This window comes from Sorex araneus, chromosome 2, assembly GCF_027595985.1.
Source record: "Sorex araneus isolate mSorAra2 chromosome 2, mSorAra2.pri, whole genome shotgun sequence".
Taxonomy (NCBI): domain Eukaryota; kingdom Metazoa; phylum Chordata; class Mammalia; order Eulipotyphla; family Soricidae; genus Sorex; species Sorex araneus.
The window spans coordinates 221195032-221221539 of record NC_073303.1 but is presented as its reverse complement, the minus strand read 5'-3'; the positions used below and the strand labels follow the sequence as shown (position 1 = coordinate 221221539).

Genomic DNA, 26508 nt, shown 5'->3' with positions numbered 1-26508 from the left:
TTTATAGTGGAAAGTATTTTTCTATCGTATAAGATATGCATGAAAACTGTCTTGTATTAAACACTGTCATTTTATGAATCATCTACAAAAAATTCTTCATATAAAACAGTAAAATTCATCTGATCACTATAGGTAGGGTCCATGAAACTACATTTGGCACTGTGGAGCAACAGTGAGTTGGCTAAATGAAAGGCAGAAGCTTACCTGTTTCCAAAAGCAATTCTTGATAAGATATTCAAATGTAAACATATACACATAATTATTTACATGCAAGTATTTGTATTCATTAAATCTGAATTAATAATTTTGAAAGGTAAAGTTTTAAACCCATTGAATGTCATGAAACTATCCCAAAGTACATAAAACTCAAAAATAAGTCAAAGAATACATACATTAATTGACATTTCTAACTAAAATCCAAGTGAATGTAGCATTCTTTACCTTATCTTACTCTCATCTCTTTCAATTTTACACGTAGATCAAGATATAAGACTGGAATGAGAAATCACACACCAGTAACCACATTCATCCTTCTTGGATTGACAGATGATCCACAGATAAATACTTTCATTTTTATAATACTATTTGTCACCTACACGTTCAGCATTGTTGGAAACCTGACCATCATCATTCTCACCTTTGTGGATGCCCACCTTAAAACTGCCATGTACTATTTTCTGCGAAACCTTTCTTTCATAGAAATGTCATTCACATCTTCCTGTATCCCGAGATTCTTGTACAGTATAGCAACAGGAGACAGAACCATTACCTATAACGGCTGTGCATGTCAAGTATTTCTTACAGACCTATTTGGAATAGCAGATTTTTTTCTTCTGGCAACTATGTCCTATGATCGTTATGTAGCCATCTGTAAACCCCTTCATTACACCACTATCATGAATCCCCTGACCTGCAAAAAGCTTCTCTCTGGCTGTTGGGTAATTACACTGTTGCTTTTATTACCACCACTGGGCTATGGACTGACACTGGAATTCTGTAACTCTGAAATCGACCACTTTGTCTGTGATGCTAAGCCTCTCCTGAAGATCTCCTGTTCTGATTCAGAATTCCTAGAGAACATGGTTCTTTTCAGTGCTTCGTTTCTCCTGTTCGTGACTCTCAGCTTTGCAATTTGGTCCTATGGAAGAATCATTCGCACGATTCTTGGGTTCCCCTCTGCTCAGCAGAAGAAAAAGGCGTTTTCTACCTGTTCCTCCCACTTTATTGTGGTTTCCATCACTTACGGCAGCTGTATGTTCATCTATATCAAACCTTCTGCAAAAGACGAAATGGCTATTAATAAGGGAATAACAGTATTTGCTACTTCCACCATTCCCATGTTAAACCCACTTATTTATACTCTAAGAAACAAGCAAGTGAAAAAAGCTTTGAATGACTTTGTAAAACAACGACTACTCTGGGGGCCTCAGAGATATCACGGGGGTTAAGGAACTTGCCTTGTACATATCTGATCAGGGTATTTTGTTTACAATACAGGAAACAGTAAGCCCTGAATACCTCTGGTGTGCTTCCTCTAAAAACAAACAAACAAACATAAAACCATTTAAAAAATGTATCACTGTATCACTGTCCTCCCATTGATCAACAATTTGCTCGTGCAGGCCCAGTAACGTCTCCATACATCCTAGCCCTGAGATTTTAGCAGCCTCTGTTTACTCATCCTTCCCTACAGTGCCGCATTAGAGGCTCTTCAGGATCAAGGGAATAAGACCCATCACTGTTACTGTATTTGGCATTTGAATACGCCATGGGGAGCTTGCCAGGGTCTCCCGTGTGGGCAGTAAAAACTCGGTAGCTTGACAGGTTCTCCAAGACGGAGAACAAGGCTATGAGATGTCGCCTACATATCAGAAAAAAAAAGTACTGCTCTTAATAAATTAAGAACACAAGAACATGTTAAATTAAATATGTAGTAAACTCAAGCCTTATGTTTTATATCTCTTTGTTATCTTCGTACATTTTATACCAATAAGGATTAAGTCACTCTTCTCCATATAGACTACATTTTATACCAATAAGGATTAAGTCACTCTTCTCCATATAGACTAACTTCTCTGATTTTGAAAAGCAAAAGCAATAAAAAAGCAAATTATTTTGTGAATCAAGAATAATCTCCCAATGTATTGATCCTCACTATTTCTATGCAAACGGTTTTTATGACTAGGAGCCATATCAGTTTATAATTTTTATCTACATACATGGCAGAGCCTGGCAAACTCCCCGTGGTGTATCTGATATGCCAAAAACAGTAACAATGATGAGTCTCATTTCTCTGATCCTGAAAGAGCCTCCAATGTGGCACCATTTTGAAGGACGAGTAAAAAGAGGCTGCTAAAATCTCAGTGCTAGGTCAAATGGAGATGTTACTGCTGGAGCAAATCGATGAACAAGGAGATGACAGTGATACAATGACACCATGAATAGTAAAGAAGCTAAAGGTAGCAAACAATGTCTATAATTACATGACAGTGAATAAAATTTAACTATCAAAATGATTTAGAAATAAGCTCTTATTTCTATAATCTCTATCAAAAATTTTTGATTTGTAGGAATATTGTACTAACATGGCCATGAACTAACTACCTTTGTCATCATAGACATTTTGTCATCATGTTCTCTAAGAAAAAGTAATTGTCTGGTTAGTGCTATTGGGGGGAGTTTTTTTGGTATAATGTAGTCAATGACTTTATCTCATATTCGCTTTTATTGCTTTTTTTAACTTTTGCTTATTTTATTTTATTTGCTTATGCAACCCAAGCAGAACTCAAGAAAGCTATGAGTTAATGCTGATGATACTGCCCAGGGAGATGTAGGCCTCTTGGGTCAGTGATCTATACCTTGGTCACTTTTTCTATGTTCTCTTAAAATCTATTTTATATCTTAGAGTTTACCTTTTAATTTAATTTAATTTTATTCTTACAGCATCCTTAATCTCAAAATTCATGTCTTGACATCACAGTAGTTGTTTGCTCTCTAAACTCAGAGCTAGGAGTAAGCCTGGGAAACAGTCAGATGTCACCCAAAATATACAAACAAGATTTCCTTCTAGTTTAACAAAATATTGGATATGCCAAAAACAGTAACAATAAGTCTCTCAATGATAGATGTTACTGATGCCCGCTCGAACAAATTGATAAGCAACAGGATGACAGTGATCAATTTAACAAAAATATATGGACTTGTCTAGAGGATTGCCATAATCAACTGAGAGATATTTGTGATAATTTTGATATTTTGTATGGCTAAAACAGCTTTGTAGTTCATTGACTAAATAATGACAATAAAGCCCTAATTACAACTTCTGTTATGCATTCAGTAGCTATTTGGATTTTTCCTTTTATTAACAAAATAATCAATACATTTGTGGAATTCTATAATATGTCAAAAAAAGTTTTAAACATACATTTTAAATGATTGTCATACAGCAAATATGTCTCGCCAGTGACTGGCACTCAGCGTTTGCTCAACTTCTGATTGTCAAATTTAATATGTAATGAATATAATAATGTGCGAAAAATTTAGTGTATTTCACAAGTTTATGTCCCTTAAGATATATGCTATAAAATATTTTATAATGATTAATCATAAAGTACACATTAAAGAGACCATAGAGATAAAACAGGGAGTAATATTTATGTCTTTGCATAAGAGTTACAGCCCCAACTAAATCTCCAGCACAACATAAGTTCCTTTGAGCACCACCAGATATGATCCCAAGTGCAGAATCAGGAGTAAATCTTGTACACCATTGAATTCAGTTCAAATACAAACAAAAAATAAATTAGTAAACATACCTCATTGTGATTCTCTTAATAGTTGCCTTAATTTACATTGTGCAATAGAGTGGAATTCTAAGGCACTTATGCATATTTTTAATGATGCACGTGTATATTTTTCCAGAAGATATCAAACAGGATGATAGGTACTTGCTTAATGGGTGTTAAGAGGACTCTCGAGGTAGGTTTATATTTTTAATAAAAATTCAAATATTTAAAAATAATATGTAAAGTATCAGTTGTAAAATGGTAGTGTGCATTTCTTTCTCCCTGCAAAGATTCCACCACCTTCAGTGTATCTTTGCGTGCTATTTAAAATATATACAGTGTGGGCTTATGTAGTTTAAATTACAAAATACCTAGCTTCTAACTCAAATATATTAATTTTCTAATATTTCCACAGTTCAAGCATTTTCAAGCACTGTCATCCCGTTGCTCATCAATTTGCTCGATTGGGCACCAGTAATGTCTCTATTGTGAGATTTGTTACTGTTTTTGGTGTATTGAATATGCCATGGGTAGCTTCCCAGCCTCTGCCGTGCAGGCAGGATAATCTAGGTAGCTTGCCGGGGTCTCAGAGAAGGACAAAGAAATCAAATCTGGGTCAACCACGTGCAAGGCAAATGCCCTATCCACTGTGCTATCACTCCAGTCTATTTCCAAAGCTAATGGTATAAAATGATAATGGTTGTTTCCAATTTTTTAATTTGGTAATAGAAATTCAAGATTAAAGTTCCCTCACACCAGAGTCATCATATTCTCCAAGCAAGATAATATAATTGCTAATTATATGCTTCTAATTGGGAATTATCACTTTTGTAATTTTCTTGATTCTGTGCCCAAAGAATCCAACTGTGAGTGACAACAAAAGACGGAAAGGAAATTTCTGAAAATAAGTGCAATAAGATAGAAGGATAAATGATCAAATTATTTTTTACTTACAGTAAAATAAAATTCATTTATTATATTTAATAAAATGTAATGGGGATACCTAATATGTAATATCTAAGACATGTGTAATGTCTGATGTCTAATGTGGAATGTCTAAGAGAACTGAAGACATTTAAAATATGTGCGGGGAATTCCTTCTTTGAAGACCCTCCATAATCTGGGAGATTCCTTGCATCCCTTTATCTTTTCGCTAATAAAGTCTTTTCTAAAACAATGTGTGTGTATATATATATATAAAATATATACATATATCTATATGCATATATATATTTATATTGAGCTCTGATGAAATTTTACAGGTATTAGGCTCTTCCCTTGCACAGGGCCAATACACATTTGTTCCCAAGTACCATATCTGAGCAAAAAGTGAGGAGTAAGACCTAAGCAATCATGAGTGTGATTCAACAATAATTTTTAAAAGTGGATATGGTATCATGAATTTAGCTCAAAGATATATCATACATAACTTGCATGTTTCAAGACTTTTGGTAGTATCATGGCCTCTTGAAGATTGTTATTGTAAAACTAGTATTGCATAGTTAAAAATAAAAAAAAAGAATCCACTCCCCACCAAAAGAAAAAAAAAACCTAAAAAGTAACACTATAAAACAGAATAGGTAAGACTAATTATATTTTGGGAGTTGAATCTGTAAGTTAATAAAAATATAAGTTGTCAGGGTCTTGGCCAGTTGACCCCGGCAAACTGGAGTATGATCCCTCAAGCCACCGGACTTACTCCCTATAGAGAGGGAGTGGGAAGGGGAGAAGCCTCTGCCCTGCCCCTCTGTGCACCGCGGACTCCCCGCCACCAAGAAAAAACCACACAGAGCAGGGAAAGCTGGAGGTCAACAGCTCTCATTTTATTAGCTCTCACACAGGGTATTTATACATGAACTTCAGGGCAGCCTAAATGCATATCGTGCACACCTGGTTATCACGTTCATCACATATACCTCATCAAGCTCATTACAGATGTTAGCTAATGATTTCTATTTCCCTCTCTCAAGGCTCAGGCAAGTGATGACTGTCAGCTCCCTCATCCGTTATCTCCTCAACCAAAGTGTCTTTCTGGGTGGAGTGCCGACACAGGACACCCGGCCCCTATGAATAGAGCCTGCTCCTATTCACAGGGGATTTGGCCAGGATCTCAGGCTGGCTGCTGAGACCCCAACAATATGGGACTTTTGTTTAACAAAATTTTGATGTTTTTTAGTTAGCAAGAGAGTTTGGAAATTAAGTAGATACAACTTACAAATCCTGATTACTACACGTTTCTTCAAAAAATTGTATCTCTATTTCTATAAATTCCTTATTTCCAGAAGTAATGTTCACATCAAACATAACGTATTCATGAGGTTTTAAGCAAAGTCATTTATGTATAATATTAATATTAACTTATCAAAAATTTCAGAATAAAACATTTTTTGGTCTTTGAGTCACAGGTGGCTTGCTCAGGGCTGATCCTGAATCTGTGCTCAACTGAGGACCAATGCTAACAATGCCCAAGAGTGTTGTGTGAATATTTGTTCAGCTGTAGATGCTTAGACAAGAAATGCAAGAGAAATTATATTTCACGGAGGGCCTGGATTCACTCAGATCCTGTGACAAAAAGTAGAGCATCCTAAAGTCTCCTTTTATTATCATCCTACCAGGCTCAATACAGTGAGATCATCAAAAGAAGTTACAGGAAGAACATTGAGGCAGCAAGACACATCGTTTCTCTATGTCTGCAAGTCAGTGTGCCTGAGCAGAAAGAAATACAAAGCTGAAACCAAAAGCTTTCTTGGGCTACAACACCTGGGTTTCCATTCCCCAAACAAGCTGGGCTAGCACCTGGAATCTGCATTCCAAAGACTAAGCTGGGATAGTACATGAAATCTGCACGCCAAAGATCAGGCTGGGCTAGCATCTGAAATTTGCATGTCAAAGAGAAGCTGGGTCCAGGTATTTGTGAGAAGGAAACTGAGTCTTTCCATAAACCAAAATTTATGAAATTATTTACTGAAGGCAGCTTAAAGAAAAAGATACTCAGTTTCATCCAAGCCAGTCAGAACACACAAGAAATTGTGCCCATTTTCATGGGTCACAATGTTCCTGACTGTTGTGCAGTGTACTCTACATGGGCTCAGGCTGATGGCTCTGTCCAGCCTCAACACAAGAGACTATATGGGATGGCAAAAATTTACCCATGTTCGACCACAATGCTCTACCCACTATATGTCAAGCAAATACTATGGATTATTGTTCTGTTTTGCTGGTTTTTAAGGAGGGGAGTTGGGCTACACCCAGCTATGCTCAGGTATTACTGCTGACTCAGTATTTAGTGATTTACCATAGCACTGTCCAGGGAAACATATGCAGTACTGGGGACAGAAAAAGTGTCAACCATATATAAGTCAAGCATCTTAAAGAATATCATACGATCTCATCAGTATATCTATTGGTGTAACTCTCAAAATATGTTAAATTATAAAATTGATCAATAATTTTAAGTAAACTACATTCATTAAGATAATTACAGTTTTCATAAAATCAAAAAATTTGTATTGGTTGAATTTTTAGATTTTAGAACATTTTGAGTCTCTTGCCCACACGCCTGGCTGCCTTCCCCTGGACACCTCGGAGGGGATGGGCTCCAGCTTTCCTCTCCACCCGAGCAGAGCTCCCGGCAACCGAAGACCACCGGAACCTAGCTACACCCATGCTCAAGGCCCCTCTCCACATGTACGGACAGACCTCATGCATGAAGGTACCAGCAGAGGAACCCAGGTGTGTGTAATTCCATCAACGGCCAACACCCAGAGACTTAAAAGCAAGCTCCCAGAAGCACGCGACCGCTTGTAGCCTACTTCTCCCTCTGGGAGAAACTGGCAAGCTTCTGAGAGTTTCCTGCCTGCATGGGACAGCCTTGCAAGCTTCCCATGGTGTATTCATATGCTAAAGCCAGTAACAAGCTGGATCCCATTCCCCTGACCCTGAAAGAGCCTCCAGTGCTACATCTTTGGGAGGGCCAAGTCGAGAGAGACTTCTAAGATCTCAGGGAAAGGACGAGAGGTTACTGAGCCCGCTCAAGAAATCAACAATTAATGGGATTTCGTGATAGTGATTCTGTGATAGAACATTTCAATTTGTATTAAGAGTTAAATTTTTAGGTACCCTCAATAGAGTATCACATATTTATCATTATAAGATATATGTGTGTGTGTATATATATATATATACATATACAAAATGAAACAAAACAAACAGAATGCTTTTGTTTTATAATGTTTTAACATTATAAATGTTTATAATGTTGGAAACCCACTGCAGTAACCAAATGTAATGTTTATGGAGAAGATTTTTAAGACTTATTTTTGTCCTTTGTAAAATTTTATGGAAGTTGGGACTTTGAGCAAAAGTGGGGGGAGGGGCTTTGACAGATAATTGATGTTTGAAGGGATATATTTATTTCTTTATCTTTTTCCTTGAACACCAATCTGCATTACTATTCTTTAAAGACACGGACATTATAATCTTTAGAGATTTCTGGCTTTGAGTTAAAATATATTTGGATCCATATACACGCATAGCTCTCAAAAGGTTGTCTGGGCAGTTTGTTAAGTCCAAATATGAGTAGACTAGTCTGCAGGTATGAAAAAAGTACTACTTATTATAAATTAAGAAATACTTCAGTCTCTGACAGGATCATGAGATGCTTTTAGTATTGGCCAACCAAAACTTGTTTCTCTTGGTAGGCAATGCTGAACTTGGTAGGAGATGCTGAAATGGCTGCTTCTGGCAGCAGGTAGAGAGGGTCACTCTCGTGCTGCTTCCCACATGATTTAATGTAGATTAAAATCCAATACTCAGTCAGGAGTTCATTATCAAGTGGAAACTGTTAGGATCGAGACCACCCCTCAGTACTCAGAGAGACAGAGAGTCCAGCGGGATTGCAAAACACACACCGAGACTTTATTATTCCTGCTAACTGGGGTCCAGCTGTCGTGCCAAAGAGGCAAGAGGCCAGAGCTCTACCCTGAGGGGCTTACAGCAGAGGGTTTATATAGCCATTCTGGGCACACAGGCCTCAGGAGTTGGCACAAAGATAAACAATTCCAAAGTCAGAAATAACTTCAAACATGTCATAAATGAACAAAAGTATACAGAAAAATATACCAAGAAAACATTCCCAATTTGAGAGATAGTCCCAATTCCCATAGATCAAGAAAGCAAGGCATTCACATATATCAAGAAAGTAAAACATACCCATATACCAAGAAAGCATCTTATCAGCTAGGCACTTATCAGTTAGACACAAGATACAATACATGGGTGTACGGCTTCTGACTCTCCAGCTCCATGACTGTATAAACACCAGGCAGTTCTTTTAGTCCATTAACTCAGTCACATATCCTTCATGGCCAGGGGCTGCTTCCCATCAAGTGGTACTGTCAACCAGTTAGCTCAGTTAAGATGCCCTTAGCTTCCATATCATGGAGGGTTCTGCCTACATTTTCCTCCATGTTCCTTAGGAAATCAGGTCTGATATCGAGGTCTTTAATCCATTTTGATCTGACTTTTGTGGTTGGCATTAGACAGAGATCTGAATTCATTTTTTTTTTTTGGACATAGCTGTTCAGTTTTCCTAGCACCACTTGTTGAAGAGGCTTTCCGTCCTCCATTTCACATTTCTTTTCTTTTTTTTTCTTTTTGGGTCACACTCAGAGATACTCTGGGTTTACTCCTGGCTATGCAGTCAGGAATTACTCCTGGCAGTGGTGGGGGGACCATTATGGATGCGGGATTGAACTTGGGTAGGCCCTTTGCAAGGCAAATGCCCTACCCGCTGTTCTATCAGTTTCGCCCCCTCCACTTTAAATTTCTTGCTCCTTTATGAAAAATTAACTGATCATATAGTTGAGAATTTGTGTCAGATATTCAACTCGATTCCATTGTCTGAGGGTCTGTTTCTATTCCAATACCATGTTGTCTGAAATAATACTGCTTTGTAATATAATTTGAGGTGGGGAGGGTGATGCTACCCACCTTCTTTGTCCCAAAGATTGCTTTAGTTGTTCTTGGGGGTTTATTGTTTCATATATATTTCAGGAGTGTTCAGAGACAGTAGGGAACACCAAGTAAAATGTGGTTGGAGGACCCTCTCGGGAAGGGACATGTGTGCTGAAAGTAAACTATAGATTGAACACAAAGGCCACCCAATACCCCTATTGCAAACCACAACACCCAAAAGAAGAGAGAACAAAAGGGAATGCTCTGCCACAGAGGTGGGATGTGGTGGGGGGGATGGTATTGGGGGTGGGAGGGATACTGGGTTTATTGGTGGTGGAGAATGGGTACTGGTGGAGGTATGGGTTCTCAAACATTGTATGAAGGAAACACAAACACGAAAATGTGTAAATCTGTAACTATACCCTCATGGTGATTCACTAATTAAAAAATAAAAATATAATAAATAAATAAATAAGTAAATAAATAAAATTTCAGGAGTGTTTTGTCTATTTCTTTGAAGGATGTCCTGGGTATCCTTATAGGGATTGAATTGAATCTGTATAATGCATTGGGGAGTATTGCCATTTTGACGATGTTAATTCTCCCAATCCATGAGAAGGGGATGTGTCTCCATTTCCTAGTGTTCTCTTTTAGTTATGAGTAGTGTTCCATAGTTTTCTTTGTATAGTTCCTTCACCATTTTAGTTAAGCTGATTCCAAAGTACTTGGCTTTCTGAGCCACTATTGTGAAAGAGAGTGTTTTTAAAAAGTGTATCTTTCTTCTCTTTCATTATTTGTATGTAGAAAAGTCATGAACTTTTGGGTGTTGATTTTGTAACCTGCCACTTTACTTTACAAACCTATTTTTTATAGAGTATTTAGGATTTTCTAAGTATAGCATCTTGTCATCAGCAAATAGTGAGAGTTTGACTGCTTTCTTTCCTATCTGGATGCCCTTGCTATCTTTTTCTTGCCTAATTGCTATGGCATGTACTTCCAGAGCTATATTGAATAGAAGTGGTGAGAGTGGGCAACTTTGTCTTGTCCCATATCTTAGAGGAAAGGCTCTAAGTTTTTCTCCGTTTTGAATAATGCTTGCAGTGGGTTTGTGGTAGATGTATTTTACTATATTGAGGAAAGTTTCTTCAATTCCCATTTTGTTGAGAGTTTTTAATCATAAATAGATACTGTATCTTATTAAATACATCTACTCTGCATCTACTGATATACCACACAGTTTTATCTTTGCTCTTATATAACAAGTGTATTATGTTGATTGACTTGAAAGTGTTAAAAAAATCCTTGCTGATTGACTTGAAAGTGTTAAAAAAAATCCTTGCATCTCCAGGATGAATCTCACTTGATCATGGTGTTTGACCTTTTTGATGAGTTATTGGATTCTATTTTTTAGTGTTTGTTAAGGGTTTTTGCCTCTGTGTTCATAAGGGATATTGGCCTGTAATTCTCTTTTTTTGTGGTGTCTCTCTGCTTTTGGTCTGAGAGTTTGGAATTGTTTTGGTCAATGGGTTTGGAATTGTTTCTATTTCTTCAATTTCTTGTAAAAGTTTGAACAGGATTGGGAGTGAGTCCTCTTAAAGGTTTTGAAGAATTCATTACTGAATCCATCTGGTATAGGGCTTTTGTTTTTTCAGGAGAATTTTGATTACTATTTTAATTTCCTTGACAGGGATCAGTCTGTTCAGTATTCCCAGTCTTCTTGTGTCAGCTTTGTGAGATTATAGGGTCCAGGAATTTATTCATTTCATCAGGGGTCTCTGGATTTGTGGCATAAAGATTCTCAAAGTGATCTCTGAGTACCGTTTGAATTTCTGTCATTTCTGTTATGATGCCCCCCTTTTCATTTCTGATTCTATTTATTAAGGATATCTATTTCTTTCTTTGTGAATCTTGTTAGTAATTTATTGATCTTGTTTACTTTCTCAATGAACCAGCACATGGTTTCATTAATCTTTAAGATTATTTTATGGGTTTCCATATCATTCATTTCTTCTCTAAGTTTCATTATTTTCTACTTCCTGCATGTTTTTGGCTCCTTTTGTTAGTCATTTTCCAGGATCTTAAGCTGTGAGGTTAAGAAATTTAGGAGGGCTTGCTTTTCCTTCCTGAGGAATGCTTATAGAGCTATCAACTTTCCTCTTAACACTTCTTTTGCTGTTTCCCATAAGTTCTGATAACTTGGGTCTTCATTCTTATTGTTTCCAGGAATCTTTTGATTTACTTTCAATAGCCACAGGTATTTCAGTAGTGAACTGTTTAATTTCCAGGTGTTTGATTTGAATTTCTGTTTCTGTGTATGATTCACTTCTCTTTTCAGTGCATCATGATCTGAAAAGATTTTTTTAATTGAATCACCATGTGGAAAGTTACAAAGCATTCAGGCTTAAGTCTCAGTTATACAATAGTCGAACCCTTCAGCAGTGCACATATCCCACCACCAAGAACCCCCATATACCTCCCCTTCCCCCACCTCCCACCTGTGTAGCTGATAATTTTCACTTTACTTTCTCTTTACTTTGATTACATTCAATATTTCCACAAAAAACTCACTATTATTATTTGGAGTTCCCCCCGCCCCAAATCAGACCAAAATCAAGGAAGCATTTGATCATTTGTTTTCCATTGCTGAGAATGAAGAGATGTGAGTACACGGCCACACAGTTTTCATTTTCTGTATTTTAGTAACTAACTTTACGGAAATTTCTGCCAGAAAGTGCATCATTGCAAGCTTATGCCTCTCTTTAGTGGTCCTTGTAAGATGTCAGTCGCCATGCCTTTCCTCCCGGAAAGGAAAAGCCAAGAGAGAAAAACCTTTCCACTCCTGGGGCTGCATGGAGCCGCGGCTTAGTTCACAGTCTAGAGACTTTTCTGCAAGAAGTTGCTGGTACCAAAAGTAGTTTAGATGGCCTCCGGGATCATGGTCATCCAGCAACAGAGAGGCCGCACACGTGCAGCCACTTGGGTCACATATCGGCAGAGAGCGGCTTGATCTGAAAATATTTTTGATACAATTTCTATCCTCTTAATTTTATAGAGGAATTTCTATGGCCCAGTTATGTAATATACCCTGGAGAATGTTCCATGTGCACCAAAGTAGAATTTGTATATTCAGGTAATACAAGACGCTGGTAGAACTTTACAAGAAAAAATCCTCCAAAAAATGGGGAGAAGAAACAGGAACTTTCTCAAAAAAGTAATAGAAATGGCCAAAAGGCATATGAAAAAAATGATCTACATTGCTAACCCTAAGGGACCTGCAAATCAAAACAACAATGAGACAACATCTTACCCACAAAAATTGGCACACATCAAAAAGAACAAGAACGACCAATGCTGGTGCAGAGACAGGAAGAAAGGGACTCTCATTCATTGTTGGTTCGAATGCCAACTGGCCCAGCTTTCTGGAAAATATTGGCATTCTTCAAAAAACTAGAAATTGAGCTTCCATATAACCTAGCAATACCACTTTTGGAAATATACCCAGTAGATGTTAAAAAGCACAGTAGAAATGACATCTGCACTTGTATGTTTTTTTTTTTTCAGAGCTCTTAACAATAGCCAGAATCTGCAAACAACCAAATGCCCAAGAACAGAATACTGGTTAAAGAAACTATGGCATATCTACACAGTAGAATACTATGCAGCTGTTAGAAAAGAAGTCATGGAATTTTCTTGTAAGTGAATGGACATGGAGAGTATCATGCTAAGTAAAATGAGTCAGAAAGAGTGGGACAGATGTATGACTGCACTCATTTGTGAACTATATAATAACATAATCTGAGACCAACACTCAAGGACAAATGAGGCAAAACTCCTAACTCGGAGGATTTCTCCAAAGTTGGAAGTTGGTTTCATGTGCTGGGGGAGAAGGCAATTGGGTAAGAGAAGGGACCACTGAGTCCATGATGGTTGCAGGGGTTACTCAGGATGGAGATGTGTGCTTCAAGTAAACAAAGGACCAAACATGATGGCCTGTCAGCATCTGTATTATAAGCCATAATGCCCCAAAGTAGAGAACACATATAAAGGAAGGTGCCTGCCACAGAGGCGGAGTGTGGGATCAGTGGAGTGGCGATAGGGATACTGGGGATATTCTTAGTAGAAAATGCGCCCTGCTGGAGGGGTGGTTTTCAATCATTGTATGACTAAAACTCAATTATGAAAACTCTGGAACTGTATCTCACTTTGCAACTGTAGCCTGTAGCACTGTCATCCTGTTGTTCATCGATTTCCTCAAGCAGGCACCAGTAACGCCTCCATTGTGAGACTTGTTACTGTTTCTGGCATGTGAAATATGCCACGGCAGCTTGGCAGGCTCTGCCATGCAGACGGGATACTCTTGGTAGCTTGCAGGGCTCTCCGAGAGGGACGAAGGAATTTGCCGCATACAAGGCAAACGCCTTACCCGCTGTGCTATGGCTCCAGCCCTTGTAACTTGTAACTGTAACTGTAAAGTTTTTAAAAAATTTTTAAAAATAAGTGACACAAGGTTACTGTTTGAGGGTCTTAGGGAATTTGTTGGTTTGAAGTTGCAGTAATTTTGTACTTCAACACCATCAAAAGTTGTTCTAAACATATTACTGAAACTATGATAAAAGCACAATTAAAAAGAGGCATAATGCCCATCAAACCAGTCTGTGGTGTGCAAGGTGTGTGGGTAATACTCAGTCATACTGGACTAGATTAAATATAAGGACTAGTAATTTAATGCAAAAACCTGGCTCTGTGATCAGGGTTTACTCCTGGTAGGACTCATGTGACCCACAAGCAGTGTTGTTGATTAATCCCAGGTCAACCACATAAAGGGCAATCTCTTTACCTGCTTTACTATCTCTACTGTCCAATCATATCTGTATTTATTTACAAGAAAACTGGTAACTCTTTCTTCATGGTAACATTGGGTATCAGTATGCATGCTTTGTACTAAAATTGAGATACATTCTATTTACACTTTAGGAGCTGAGTGTAAACTATTCCTGAATTATGGGTTTTCAACTGGGAACAGTTAAATCCTTGGTATCTAGGAAAACTTATTATCTTATTATTTCTTGTCCCCAGGGATATGGTTCCCAGTGATACCTTTGTTAGTCTTGGCCAAATTTCAGTTCTGTTAGTTTCATTAATGAGAAGCTTGGTCACAACGGACCATTCAGTTATCCACAGAGGGACTTACATATCATAAGAGGTTGTGGTAATAAACCTTTATCTTCATTCTTTAAAATTCTGTCTTTGGACTAGAGTGATAATACAGCAGGTCGGGTGAATGTCTTGCATGTGCCCCACCTGATTATGATCTCTTGCCCAGGCAAGGCACGACTGATCTCTGAGCACAGAGCTAGGAGTAAACCCTGAGAACTGCCAGCTGTGTCCTCCCACTCTTATCCTCCTCCATCCCACCAAATATTCACACACACACACACACACACACACACACACACACACACACAGAGGCAAACTCAAATTTTTCTTTGTTTAGAGCTATCAGATTGTAGCAATTTCTATATCTTTTAAAAGTCATTTTATAATGTCAGACTTTTAAAGAAATGCTTTGTTTCAGTATTGAAGTATCATAAATTATTTACTAGATTGAAAGTTGAATAGGCTCTTCAAGAGTGATTGTTTATGGCAGTAGTAACTAAAAATTATGAGAGCACATTAATGTGCAAACAGTGTAGTAATGTGGAGGGACACTTAAAAATGTACTGGAATTATCAGGCTCATGTGTTTTACTAAAGGCTTTATTATCTTCCACACTTAGGGTAAGTATGCTTGTATTTTTTAATATCAATTAATTTCTATTTAGCGTTCTGTTCCTTGATCTGAGTAAAAAATACTCATGGCTATATTTATAAAAATGGAAATAGAACTCAGATATCTCCGGAAAACATAATGTTTGCTGTTATTTTGTTCTAGACAATTGGAAATATAAACTGAGAAGTTTCCATAAATATATTAATTGCAATCATTATTAAAGTTCAGTCACTTCCTGTTTATTTGTTCTTTGTTAGAAACATTAGTATGTTCAGATATAGTTCTCAAGCATGCTTTTAAGTGAATCCAAGTTAGTCCTTGTAACAGATTAATTTCTTAAGTAAAAAGTGGCTGTTTAATCATGAACTTTCAACAATTTATTTAACTATATCACTTTATCATCCAATTAGAATACAAAATAAAATACAGCATTATAATTAGGATTTACTCTATTAATTAAATGTAAATATTAATGGAAACATACTAACAAGAAAATATATAAGATTAAGTTACATTATCAAATCCATTATTCTTGATTGCCACCTGAGATAAGGAATGTTGAGTTAAGGACATGACTTTGTGTTCAAATGACACTCTTTAGGACCTAGGGATAATAGTTTCCTCATTTGTTTCAGAACGCCAATTCCAAGGGAGTCTGAAGATTTTGAGATTACCAAATGGTTATTCTCCTCCTGAATTAGTACGCCTATCATTAATGCTTAGTTATGTTCATTTTTATTGATAGAATGTCACGACTGTCTGATATTCACTTGGTGGGAGAAAAAAAAGGAATAATTGAGGCACTGAAACAACACCATTTAGAATTCTTATGGGTATAATCTAGAGTGATAGCACAGCAGTGGGGCTTTGCCTTGCACGCAACTGACCCAGGTTCGATTCCTCCGCCCTTCTCGAAGAGCCCAGCAAGCTACTGAGAGTATCTCACCCGCACAGTAGAGTCTGGCAAGCTACCCGTGGCATATTCGATATACCAAAAGCAGTAACAACAAGTCTCACAATGGAGATGTTACTGGTGCCCACTCGAGCAAATCAATGAGCAACGGGATGACAGTGACAGTATGACAGTAATCTAGAGTAAATATCCAGAAACTATAATAGAGTTAGCTAAGGATAGTCTTAGAGTTAAATTTCTTTTTATGTTAACATGAATAAATGATATACTTGATTTTCTGTTGACTATTAGAAATATCTTCCCTTGTCATGTACTACATAAGATTGCTTAGAAGAAATTGGAAATCTAATACTTCATACTAAAAATTGCACAGCCTTTGTCCTTAATCACTTAATTACTGGCAACTATAGGACATTTTATACTCAGCAAAATTCACTTGCCATGTAAATAATAAAGGAAATGAAACATCAGTCACAGGGGCTTTTGTTTAATGTACAAATGTCACTGTCACTGTCACTGTCATCCTGTTGCTCATCGATTTGTTCAAGCGGACACCAGTAACATCTCTCATTAAGAGACTTATTGTTACTGCTTTTGGCAATACCCAATGCGCATGGGTAGCTTGCCAGGATCTGCCGTGTGAGCACCATACTCTCGGTAGCTTGCCAGGCTCTCCGAGAGTGGCGGAGGAATCGAACTCGGGTCAGCCATGTGAAAGGCAAACGCCCAACTGCTGTGCTATCACTCCAGCCCATGTATAAATGTAGTAACATAAATTTCTGAGTAGCAAACTGAAAGTAAGGAGCCAGAGAGAATATTAGAAGTGGAGATTTTTTTACTTCCTATATGCCAACACTTTCTGTGTATATTATTGTAATCAACCCTCTTAAATTTGAAAAACCAGCATTTGCTGACTTGTGAAACTGGTGAAAGAGTCAGTTACAGAAGTTGCAGAAAATAAATTGATTATACTTTTTTTAATAACACAATCGTGAGATTTGCTAACATTTCTAAATAATGTTAAACCAGTGTTCTGATTGCAGTATTTTTTATAAAAAAATCAAATCCAAAATTATTTCTTGGTGTTCAGTGAAATTTTTAAAAGACTTTCAAAAGATAACATCTTTGGTCTATAGGGAATAGATTGAATTCATATTTAGTATTTCCAGAGATTTATAAGAGACACCAAATATTTTGTTGGAAATTAACTTACTGCTGGAAAAATTGTTAAAGCATAAAATTTAACAAAATTGTTTGAAATTCTAGAGCCATAGTAAAATCAGCAATATAATATTGGGAAAAACTATCCCAGCTGACACCTAATATAACGGTATCAACAGGAACCATGTATGGTTCTATCAATCATACTTCAGGATTTGTTTGCTGAATTGGAAACAATTGGTAATTTTCTAATCCTGTGTTCCTTTGTATTCTGCACATGAGTAAAATCATCTACTTATCTTTTAATTTTTGATTCAGGTCACTTAGCATGGCCACCTCCAATCCCATCCAAATGACAGCAAGCTGCAAAACCATTTTTCTCACAGCAGAATAAATTCCATTGTGTATCTATACTACGTTTTGTTTAGCGGTTGGTACTCATTTATGTTGAGAACTGTTGTTTCCTGATGTTGGATACTGGAAATACTGGTCCAATAAACATAGATATATTTCTTTTCAGATTAATGTTTTGTGATCTTGGTATAGATTCCCAGGTGTACAATAGTTTTCTATTGGTGATGTTCTGATGGGTCTCCAAACTGTTTTCCAGTATGTAGCACAGAACAGTCCCACCAACAGTGATTAAGCATTTCTTTTTCAACACATCCCACACACACTTAGTATTTCTGTTCCTTTTCATTTACGCCAATTTTGCTGTATTTAGGTGATATCTCACTCTATTTATTTCCATTTCCCTGACAGTCAGTTACATGATGAACATTTTTCTTTGTCCATTGAGCATGTTTCAAGAGAATGTCTATCTCCTTTCCATTCTGAATTTTTGGCTATTGTTGAGCTTTGAAAGTGCTTTATGGGGGGCTGGAGCGATAGCACAGTGGGTAGGGCATTTGCCTTGCACGCGGCAGACCCAGGTTCAATTCCCAGCATCCCATATGGTCCCCTGAGCACGGCCAGGGGTAATTCCTGAGTGCAGAGCCAGGAGTGATCCCTGAGCATGGCTGGGAGTGACCCAAAAAGAAAAAAAAAAGAACGTGCTTTATGTATCTTAGAAATCAGCCCTTTGTCTGATGAATGGTATGAAAAGAGTTCCTCTGAATCAGAAGGCTGTCTTCCTAATCTAAGTGTCTATTTCTTGTATAGTGCAGAAAATTATTTGTTTGCTATACTTTTTGTTTATTTATTTCTACTGTGATTTTTTTGGCATATCGAATATGCCACGGGTAGCCAAAAACAGTAACAAGTCTCACATGGAGATGTTACTGGTGCCTGCTTGAGCAAATCGATGAGCAAAAGGATGACAGTGATAGTGAGAGTGACTGTTATTTACTTTGTTGATGACATTGCATCATTAAAGACTCCTATGACAGTCAAAATGTTGGAGAGTCTGCTTATACTTTCCTATACATGTATTTTAAACATACAGGTTTGTTATCAAGTGCTTTATTTCACCTTGGTATGACATTTGTAAAAAGCAAAAGATAAGGGTCTAAATTTATTTATTTACATATGGCTAATGAAATTTCCCAGCACAATTTGTTAAAGAGGCTCTCTGCTCTACCTGATACACAAATTTGCTGTAAATCAATGGGTTCTGTAATTTACATCAGGGCTTTCTATTCATTTCATTGATTTTGAGAGTCTGTGTTTGTTCTAGTATATTCGATACACAGATTTTCAGTTAAAAATGAAGTCTGAATATTTAACACTTCCCATATTTTTTCTAATAGTTTTATGATTTCAGTTGAATTTTAGAAGTGTTTGTCTATGTCATTAAAGTACGTCATAAAAATTTTAGTGCAGATCATCTTGCATCTGTTAACTACTTGGAAAAGATGGTCTTTTGAATGATGTTGATCTTCCCACTCTCCATTGCAAAGGGTGTGCTTCCATTTTCATTGGTCATCTGTTTCCTTCAGAAGTGAATTATAATTTTCACTAAATAGGTTATTACTTTCCTAATTATATGAATTCCTAGATGTTTGAGGGTTTTTGTTGTTTTGCATGACAGAGAAGATTAAGATCCAACTTCTTGGATCCAAGATGGTAAAGTAGTTAATCACCATTAAGAGATGACATGAGGGGCTGAAGAAATAGTACAACAGATAGGACAATTGTCTTGCATATGGCCAACCTGGATTTGATACCCCTCGAATCCTATAATGGTCTTCTGATTATGTTGGCCGTGATTCCTGAGTACAAAGCCAGGAGTAACCCCTGAATACCACTGGGTGTGGCTTTACTTTACTACTTTTAAATATAGGAAATATTTTTATTTCTACAAATATTGCTTACATTTATACTCATTTGTTTAATTTTGTATTAATTGAATTTCCATATATCATTATAAATTACATTCAGAAACACACTTTTCTTATATACAATCATATGTGGTTTTATATTATATATAAAAACTTTAGAATTACAATTTTGCTCTTCTTTTAATAATTATTACTAAACTAATGTGTTATATTATAGATCCATTTGCAGTACCCTGTACCCTGAGACTTTTCTGCTGCCTTACATAGAGTATTATTATATTTTAAAATAATCTTATGTTAATTTATATTCCTTTTATAGTGTTTGAAGTTTCCTTTCCAGTCCTTCTTGAAACTTCTTTTTCTGGTTAGTTTCATACTAGCCATTCTCACAGGTATGAACTTATATTTTATTGTTTTGGTTTGTTTTTACCTTGTAACTAATGATAATTAGCTAGAGTTTATGTTTCTGATAGACACCTTTCTGTTTCCTTTTTCTATTTTGCTGTTTTCCCCATATATTGGTAGACTGATTTCTTGTTTAGTTTTGTGAATTTCTTAGGTATCTTTAAAACAAGACTATTTTCAAAATTATGTTACTGGAATATTTTCTCTCATTCAGTAGATTGTCAAAAAATTTTACCCTAATATAAAAGAATCTTGCTTGTTCACTTATTACTAGGGTTTGTTCATAATAGCAATGCTAATCTCATTATTATAAAGAATGTCATTTTATTTAGAAAAATACAAATAAAAATCATACCAAATAAGAAAGTGGCCTTTACTGTTATGCAAAGTAAAAGATACACTGAATGTGGACAATATTAATTTTTATGTTGATATTTTAAATTATTTTTCTTATAAACAAAGTTATTATTTGTCAGATTATATAGGTGTAGATTTTTAACTACATTTAAAGCGTAGAATTGATGAAAATATTGATATGGACAGTTACAAAGATAATACAGTGAGGTAATACCATGTGCTATTACATTAGCACTGCATTGTTAATTAACACTGTTATCCCTTTGTTCATCAATTTGTTCAAGCAGGCACCAGTAACATTTCCATTGTAAGACTTGTTGTTACTGTTTTTGGCATGTCAAGTAAGCTACTGGTAGCTTGCCAGGCTCTGCCGTGCAAGCAGGATACTCTCGGTAGCTTGCCGAGCTCTCTGAGAGGGGCAGAGGAATCAAGCCTGGGTCGGCCGTGTGCAAGGCAAATGCCCTACCCACTGTGATATTGCTCTAGGCCCTGCTATAGAGTTTATAATAATGTCAATGACTTATTAAGAGAAAACTGAATGTGTTTTATCCCGAGCACAGGAGTGAATCAATAAAAAGTGAGCAAAATATGCATATGCATAATATGTCATCTTAGGTTATATAAAACATATATATGTATGTATATATATATATATAATTAAAGATGTGAGTCAAACGCACAACAGTTGGTACTGAGTTTTCACATTACTCAGATATGTTATTTTAGCAGCTTTCCAGCAAATCTCCCAAGTCTAATATCCGTAAAATCCTCAAGTTCAAATATTGTAAATGTCCACAAGACTAGGATTATACTTATTTGATAAGTGAAACAGGCTGAAATTAATGTGTACCCGTCCTATCAAATCTTTTGTACACTGATGTTTTTGCATTACAAGAGTACAACTACTTATTTTGAGTTTTAGTAACATACTGTTATCATATCACATCCACCAACCATGTTACAAATATCTTTCTTGTGAAGCATGAGTATAATCTACGGCCATACCACCCTGAATGTGTTCAATCATGTCTGAAGTATGAGTTGATTTGAATACACAATTTAAGATTCTCAATTCTCTAATGTGGTATTAACTAGGTTGTGCTGCCTGTTTGGAAAAGTGCTCCAGTTTCCCAAGGAATATAAACTGAATTAACTGCCCTCTACCCAAGTGACTGTAAACCCTGGCAGATTTTCTTCTTACATTCTGAGGTAGGGACTATTTCAATATACAATATAAAATATTTTAAAGTAATGCCCCACATTTTAGTTAAATTAAGTTGTATTTCTATGGAAATTATTTTATTCCATTTAGTGAGAGAGAAAATTTCATGGTCTGGGACTAGCATTGGAGTTAAAGGTATTAGAATACAGGTTCTAATAATTAATGACGCTGTCTGATGAACAAGAATAGAAAAACTTTTGGTACAAGTCCAAGTTAAAGTTCTCATTCCAAGATGTTATTAAGATTCTGATAGTTATAATAAAGATACACATATTGGAAGCTAGAGATAACAAAGCAGAACTATTGTTTTCTTTCTGTTAGAAATGTAAAACAAAAGACAATGGAATTTCAATTTATTATACTAAGAAATGTATGAAACAAGAAATATTAGTGCTGTAAATGAAGCATTATTTCATAATGAACATGTAGATTTAAGTAAAGTATGAAGCTTCATATGAAAATATGAGTCTGCATTTCATTAGTTAGAATGACCATGAATTAGACACTAAATTGAACTCATGCACGTAGTGAATGTTTATTAAGAACACATAGAAAAAAAGATTAAAGAAAATAGAGTCAAAGTGTCATAAAGACAATGGTTATAAAAAAAAAGTAGGAAGAAGGAAATTCAGAAATAAAAATGAAACCAAAAAAATCAGAAACAAAAAATAAAACTAAATGAAGATAGAAGCAGGTAAAAAATATAAACTGTCATGAAGTATAGTGTACAATGTCAAATTCAAGGGAAAGATAAAGTGGCTAACTTTCATTTTAACCATAAAGGTAGCACGTATTAAAAACAATAACACTAGGATAATCCCCTAGGAACATTCTAGGAATCTAGGAGTCAGCCTGACCTGTGGAGCTGATGGTTTAAATTAGAACCAAGAGTAATCACTCAGAACATTATTTTTCTGCTTTCATTTTTAGAGAAGCTATGTCATAAACAGTGGAGGACTAATGTGGAAATTAGGGGGAAAAAATGGGGCTTTTCACATTGAAATTAGATCATCTGTTAAACCCTAGAGGAAATACAGTCAATAATTTAAGAGAAAACTGAATATGTTTTACTAGGACAAGAAAGAAATGAATAATTTAAAAGGGAGCATAATATTTTCAGATGTCCACATAATCAGTGTTATTTCCTGCATGTCATCCTATATTCTATACCCTCTATTTTGTAAATCACTGTATCACTGACATCCCACTGATCATCCAATTTGCTTGAGCGGGCCCAGTAATGTATCCAATCATCCTAGCCCTCTTTACTCGTCCTTCTTATATTTTGTATATAAGAAACTAAATGATGGGTTAGTGAAAATAAAACAAGGTGATTATTATTATTCCATTGATTATTATTATTCCCTTATTCCAGTGATTCATCGAAAATATCTAAAGAGAATGATTCTGTCACTGTATCACTGTCATACCATTGTTCATTGATCCGCTCAAGCAGGCACCAGTAACGTCTCCATTGTGAGACTTGTTACTACTTTTGGCATATTGAACCCGCCATGGGTAGCCTGCCAGGCTCTGCTGTGTGGGTGAGATACTCTCAGTAACTTGCTGGGCTCTCCAAAAGGAGCAGAGGAATCGAACCTGGGTTGGCCTCATACAAGGCAAATGCCCTACCCACTGTGCTACAGCTCCAGCCCAAAGAGATGATTATGGTATATAAAGGTATGTTATGTATAGCTTATTTGTAGTAGAAAATATTTTTCTATTGTGCAAGATATTCACCAACAAATATCTTGTATTGAACTCTATCAGTTTATGAGTCATCTACAAAAATTTTTCCAGGGAAAATAACAAATTCAGTTGATCACCACAGGCAGTGTCCACGGAAGTACATGTGGCACTGTGGCGCAACGGTGAGTTGGCTATACCAAAGGCAGAACTTTACAAGGTAGAATATCTCTCCAGTTTCCCCAATGTAATTCTTGATAATATATGCAAATGTAAACATGTACACATAATTATTTCACCATTACCATCCAAATACTTGTCTTCATTAAATTTTAATTAAGAAATTTGAAAGCTAATGTTTTAAACACATTGAAAGTCATGGAACTATCCCAAAGTACATAAAACTCAAAAATGGTCAAGCCAAAGAATATATACATTGGGGCTGGAGTGATAGCACAGCTGGTAGGGCATTTGCCTTGCATGCGGCCGATCCGGGTTTGATTCCCAGCATTCCATATGGCCCCAGGAGCACCACCAGGGGTAACTTCTGAGTTCAGAGCCAGGATTAACCCCTGTGCATTGCCAGGTGTGTCCCAAAGAGCAAAAAAAAAAAAAAAAAAAAAAGAATATATACATTAATTCACGTTTCTAACTAAAATGCAAGTAAAAGTAGCATTCTTTTCCTTATCTTATTCTTATATCTTTTCATTTTACAATTAGATCAAGATATAACACTGGTATGAGAAATCACACACCAGTAACCACATTCATCCTCCTGGGATTGACAGATGATCCACAGTTGCAGATTCCACTTTTTATATTTCTACTTATTACCTACATGTTGAGTGCTGTTGGAAACCTGACCATCATCATTCTCACCTTTGTGGATGCCCACCTTAAAACTGCCATGTACTATTTTCTGCAAAACTTTTCCTTCTTGGAAATCTCATTCACATCTGCTTGCATTCCTAGATTCTTGTACAGTATAGCAACAGGAGACAGAACCATTACCTATAATGGCTGTGCATGTCAAGTATTTCTTACAGACCTATTTGGAATAGTAGAATTTTTCCTTCTGGCAACAATGTCTTATGATCGTTATGTAGCCATCTGCAAACCCCTTCATTATACGACTATCATGAATCCTACGGTCTGCAAAAAACTTATCTCTGGCTGTTGGGTAATTACACTGTTGCTCTTATTACCACCATTTGGTTATGGGCTGACACTGGAATTCTGTGACACTGAAATCGACCACTTTGCCTGTGATGCTAATCCTCTCCTGAAGATCTCATGTTTTGATTCAGAATTCATAGAGAAGATGGTTCTTTTCTGCTCTTCATTTATCCTGTTTGTGACTCTCACGTTTGTGGTTTGGTCCTATGGAAGTATCATTCGCACGATTCTTGGGTTCCCCTCTGCTCAGCAGAAGAAAAAGGCATTTTCTACCTGTTCCTCCCACTTCATTGTGGTTTCCATCACTTATGGCAGCTGTATCTTCATCTATATCAAACCTTCTGCAAAAGATGAAATGGCTACTAATAAGGGAGTATCAGTATTAGCTACATCCATCTCTCCCATGTTAAACCCATTTATTTATACACTAAGGAACAAACAAGTGAAAAGTGCTTTGAATAATTTTCTAAAGCAACTATTACTCTTGGGGCCACAAAGATATCACCGGAGTTAAGGAACTTGCCTTTCATGTAACTGATCAGGGTATTTTGTTTAGGATAGAGAAAGCTGTAAGGACTCTGTGTGCTTCCTTCTGAAAAAAAAAAAAAACGTACTGCTCTCAATGAATTAATAGCTTGTTAAATTAAACACGAAGTAAACTCAAGCCATATGTATTTTGCACCTTTGTAATCTTCATACATTTTTATACCAATAATGATCAAGCCACACTTCTTTGGACTAATTTCTCTGAGTTTGAAAATAAAAAACACTAAAGGCAAATTATCTTATGAATCAAGAATAATGTCATCATATATTGATCCTTCCTATGTCTATGCAAATAATTTTTATGACTAGTACATGTCTATTTGTAATCTCAAGGTTCATACATGAATATTAAAGAAGTAAAAGGTAGTAAAAAATGTCTATAATGACATGAAAGTGAATAAATTTTAACTATCAAAAATGATTTAGAAATAAGCTCTTATTTCTAGAATCTCTATACAAAATTTTTGTTTTGCTTTGTGTTATTAACATGGGCCTGAACTAACCACCTTTTTGAGATAAAGTTTTGGTCATCACATTGCAGATATAGGCCTCTTGGTTCAGTGATCCATACCGTCATCATTTTTTCTGTGGTTTTTAATAATCTACTTTGTATCATAGAGTTTACCTTATAATATTATATTTTTACAGCATCCTTAATTTCACAGTTTATGTCTAGCCCTCAAAGCAATTTGTTTCCTCCTAATATTTTCTTCTAGTTCAGATCTAGAGCAATAGGACAGGTGGGAGCACAATTGCCTTGCACTTTGTCAACCCGGGTTCGGTCCCAATACCCTGTATGTTTCCCGGGCACTGCCAGGAGTTATTCCTGATCTCAGAGGCAGGAGTAAACCTGCGAAACACCCGGATGTGAGCCCCAAACATGTAAGCAAGCAAGCAAAATTTCCTTCTACTTTGACAAAAATATATGAACTTGTCTAGAGGATTGTCTAAGTTTTATAATGTTTTTTATAATCAACTGAAAGATATTTGTGATAATTTTGATATTTTGTATGGCTAAAACAGCTTTTTATTTTATTGACTAAAGAATGACAATAAAGCTCAAATTACAACTTCTGCCATGCATTTAGCAGCTGTCTGGATTTTTTTCTTTTGTAAATTATAGAATTAACACATCTGAAGGAGCTGAAGTAGGATTTGTTTTTATCTATACTTTACTACACATTTTTCACTTTATGTTAAGAAAAAATTCAAATTTTGTTGTGAAAAACATTGAAAAAATGTAGAACAAGTAAA

General features: G+C 36.2%; 2 protein-coding genes across 2 annotated transcripts; both read left to right on the top strand.

The window, feature by feature from the left end:
• Positions 1–497: 497 nt before the first annotated feature.
• LOC129401748 (olfactory receptor 6C2-like) lies at positions 498–1448 on the top strand. Its single transcript, XM_055124572.1, has one exon. The coding sequence runs from the start codon at positions 498–500 to the stop codon at positions 1446–1448; it is 951 nt and encodes a 316-aa protein (XP_054980547.1).
• A 22823-nt stretch (positions 1449–24271) lies between these two features.
• On the top strand, positions 24272–25334 carry LOC101557667 (olfactory receptor 6C2-like). Its single transcript, XM_004601878.2, has 2 exons — positions 24272–25185; positions 25319–25334. The coding sequence occupies exons 1-2, from the start codon at positions 24272–24274 to the stop codon at positions 25332–25334; spliced, it is 930 nt and encodes a 309-aa protein (XP_004601935.2).
• Positions 25335–26508: the final 1174 nt, after the last annotated feature.